Source organism: Arachis ipaensis, chromosome B01, assembly GCF_000816755.2.
Source record: "Arachis ipaensis cultivar K30076 chromosome B01, Araip1.1, whole genome shotgun sequence".
NCBI classification, from domain to species: domain Eukaryota; kingdom Viridiplantae; phylum Streptophyta; class Magnoliopsida; order Fabales; family Fabaceae; genus Arachis; species Arachis ipaensis.
The window spans coordinates 39,205,893-39,209,811 of NC_029785.2; the positions used below are offsets into that span (position 1 = coordinate 39,205,893).

A 3,919-nucleotide genomic window follows, 5' to 3' on the forward strand; every position below is an offset into this window, starting at 1 on the left:
AATGGGTGGGGACTTAGATGAGGTTTAACAATGATTAAGGTATTTACCCTTTCTGTTGTTGTTATTGATGATTGACTACTTCTACTCTGTTCATGTAGTAACTAATTTTTATAAAGCTGATATTATGGTCCTCAAAAGTCTCTTTTTGTTTTTTTTTTGTTATGATGGAAAACGTTATAATGTAAATAAAAAAGACAAACCAGCTGGCCAAGGGCATAAGAGATCCCGGGTTGTAGCTGAAGGGTCGTTGCCCCCAACATTGCTGATGACAATAGTTTGATTATACATTATACTAATTATTTAAAACGAAGTATAGTTTGATTCCGATCCACACTAAGATGCATAAATTTGTAACCTTCTCTTTGCTCAACTCCAACATGTCTTTGGACTGCATCATGCTAAAGCAAAACATATAGTAACTAAATTCTCAAAAACTTTGGCTTCCTTCCTTATTCCAATATGCCAACCAAAATGGTAAATCATTTATATGTTATGTTGATCATCAATGCGTTTTGTGTTTTGCACACTTTTCAAGGATGGCATAAGGTCTTAATCCCATTAGATCATGTTGTAGGTGAGTTGCAGCAGAGGTAAGGCAGTGCTAGTAAGGGTATATGCTGAGAAGCATGGGAAGAGGAGATCATCAATTCAACAGCATCGCCACCACCACCATGTCCATCAAACATTTAGACAAGAGGCGCATAGTTCTGCAAGTAAGGGATATGATAGAAGAGCAGGGTTGCTTAACTACTCGCATCAATTGCGCGCGTCCGCAAAAGGAACATCTGCATCTTCCACACCCTTACTCTCCATGTCTACTAACATCCATGTTCACACAGCTCCAACCAAGGTACCATTGACATTATAAAAACAATAGATTCACATGATCAAATAAAAAAATTTTAATGGGCTATTAAAATATTCCTTCTGATGTTTTGTAGCTTCTGGCTTTTGATCATTCTTGTAGGGTATGCTGAAATGTATGTTAAGAATATAATATGTAGTGAAGGAGTTTCCTCCGTGTTACCGTTTTGCAGATGACCTCTCCCAAGAAAAAGCCCAATTATACTGGAACACCAACTTGCTTTGGCAATTGGAAACTATTGATTCCAAGCTTCTTAAGATCATGGTGCAATGCCCCAAAAAAGAAGAAAAAGGTGCATAGCAGATTTTTAGAAAACCGCATGAAAATTTTCCAGGTATGTAGATTAAAATATAATATATAACGGTTACATACATGGTACTAATATATGGCCCGTTTTGATACCTGTTTTATTATCAGAAAAGGAGAGGAAGGAATTTCTTTTCGAATGTGTACTCAGTAAGACGGACGCGTGCTTGTGTTTAGGATCAATTTTGTTGTGGCTTTTCACTTTTCTCAATGGTGCAATGTCTCGATACAGCTAAGTTCTTGTCTTACCTAACTGCCAATTATTGATAAGCACATTCAAACTGCTTGAATTGGCTCTACATTGTCATTTATAGGTGTGATGGACCAAGACTTCAATTTATATATCTAGAAATCTTATTCAGTATTTCATTGATTTATAACTTGCATCTCTATATATATAAATAAATAAATAAAACACGACTAATCACGTAAGAACTATCATGGTTAATGGCACTGTTCACTATAACCCGCTCTGTTTCACAATATCTGTCATATTCACCTTTTTTTATATATTCATAGGTCAATGTAAGCCACAAAATTATGATAAGCATGACATTGTCAAACGAATTCAATGGGACCAATCCCATAACGCTTATCTAATAACACAACAATTATATTACAGTTACATTATAAAATATAATTCTTACAAAATTATGCTCACAAAGCATGGGCTATTGAGACCTCTGTTGTCGAGTATACTCCCAGAGTGCAATAGCGCCACTGACATGAACATTGAGAGATCTAATAACTCCAAATTGGGGAATTTCAACGCAAGCATCCAATATATGAATTATATCCACAGGTATACCTTCTTTCTCTCTGCCAAGAACCAGGACCTAAGTATACAACCACATAGCAAAGCAGCAAGGTAAGAAAATCGTGGCACCAAATAGGAAACTAAATGAACTATGATGTGTATATGTTAAGTGTGGGATATCACACTGACTCACATCTCAAATACGAATATATTAGATTGGATGTGGACACCACTTAAGAGAATGGATCCACACCTTATTCAATGGAAAACAACAAAAAAAGAAAAAGATAAAAAGATAAAAAGAAAGTTTCTTCCTGCTAATAACCTGAATCTATAAACACGGACTTATAAAAATACGAAAAAGCTAGAGTACAACATTTTATTCCTATTTGTTTCTTTCCATCATTTCTAAGTTGTATACGTACATTTCAAAAGTAGTGAAACCTGTCTATACATGTAACAGACGGATTGAAGAATGTATTCCCACAAGGTATCATTCTAGGAGGCCGTTCATTAATCAACCATGTTATGTGTATATCAAAATTAGTCACCCAAATCATCCGCCCTTATAAAATACATGTTGGAATACAAAATATACATTGAAAATGAGTTAAACAACACATTATTTATATACAAATCTATACACAAATCCATGATAACTAATTTTTTGTATGAACATAGCATTTTTGTTCATTATTATCATTTTCTTTGAGACGTCTACTCACAAATCTTGACATTGTATAGAAGTGCCTTATCAATAGTAGAGAAATCGGATAAAATATATTTTTTATCTCTAAAGTTTTTAAAGTTTTAAAAATATCTCTGACATTTTATTTGTCTTAGTTTTGTCTATAATGTTTCAAATATGTGTCAATTATACCCTTGAGAGTTACACCATTATAGAATATGATAATATAGCAATTCAAAGCTGACATTGCAATTCTAAGCTGTCGCGCAAGTGACACTGCAGTATACAATTGTCACGTCATAAATGTCAATGTCTAAGAGTATATTGAAACATATTGAAAATTTACGAATAAAATTAAAACCATAAATAACAGTAGAAAACGAGAAAACATATATAAAATACAGTAAATATTTTTATAAAAAATCATATTAAGATCACTTTTCAAAAACATCCTTTTTAACAAAAACTCATAATACAGCAACATACATATCTATTAAAAACAAATATGAAATTAAGGTAAATAATTAATAATTATAGACTCTTATTAGTAAATTATAAAAAAAATACTTTTAAGGAATGCAGATATATTTATATAATGTGAAAAATATGTGATGTTTGTCATAATTTATATTTATTTTTAATAAAAATGTTACTATGTTAAAGTGAATCCCAATAAAATGATACATTATAAGAGTAGTTTTAATATATTTTTATTTACAAAAAACTTTTATTGAATAATAAACGTTTTTTTTCCTCAACATTTTTATTTGGTTTCCATTTATTTCAAACATTTGGTTTTAATTTGCTCTTATCATTTTAATATTTCGTCTCAGGTGGTTTAGACACGTGAGAAGAAGATCAACAAAACATCCGGTTAGGAAGATAGATGAGATGGAAGATGGACAGGTAGCGAATGATAGAGAAAGACCTAAAAAGACTATACATGAAGTGGTCAAAGGAGATCTACGTGTCAACAGTCTCACTGTAGACATGATACATAATAGGGTGCAATGGGTCGTTTGATCACCCCACCTACTAGAATAAGGCTGCTGTTGTTGTTTACTCCTAACATTTTAATGTTTCAAATATACCGCTGGTAGACATTGACCCTCATAACGTGGCAATCATCTGTTAACATGTCATTGATACGTTAGTCTAAGATTACCATTTGCCAGGTTGTCATGTTAGTGTAATCATTAACAACGCTAAACTCTAAAGGATATATTTTAAACTTTTCGAAAACTCAAGCGACAAAAAACATACTTTATCCTAAAAAAGGAGAAATTATTATTTCTATCCACGA

General features: G+C 32.4%; 2 protein-coding genes across 4 annotated transcripts in view; one reads left to right on the top strand and one right to left on the bottom strand.

The window, feature by feature from the left end:
- On the top strand, positions 224–1,619 carry LOC110270827. 2 transcript variants are annotated; one of them, XR_002360448.1, is made up of 4 exons: positions 224–474; positions 575–850; positions 942–1,199; positions 1,283–1,619. XR_002360448.1 is itself a non-coding variant. In XM_021120298.1 (4 exons), exons 1-4 carry the CDS (start codon positions 460–462, stop codon positions 1,346–1,348), a joined length of 519 nt encoding a protein of 172 aa, XP_020975957.1. In that variant the 5' UTR covers positions 239–459; the 3' UTR covers positions 1,349–1,619. The 2 variants fall into 2 exon arrangements, 1 of the variants encoding a protein (XP_020975957.1); XM_021120298.1 differs by having other exon boundaries at positions 239–474; positions 1,038–1,199.
- The window catches only part of LOC107629151, a 24,560-nt gene continuing 22,285 nt past the window's right edge, over positions 1,645–3,919 (bottom strand). For both annotated transcript variants that reach the window (XM_016331861.2, XM_021120292.1), the window contains one exon: positions 1,645–2,007. In XM_016331861.2, coding sequence (XP_016187347.1) covers positions 1,843–2,007 — 165 coding nt within the window. In that variant the 3' untranslated portion in view covers positions 1,645–1,842. The remainder of the gene's footprint in view (positions 2,008–3,919) is intronic.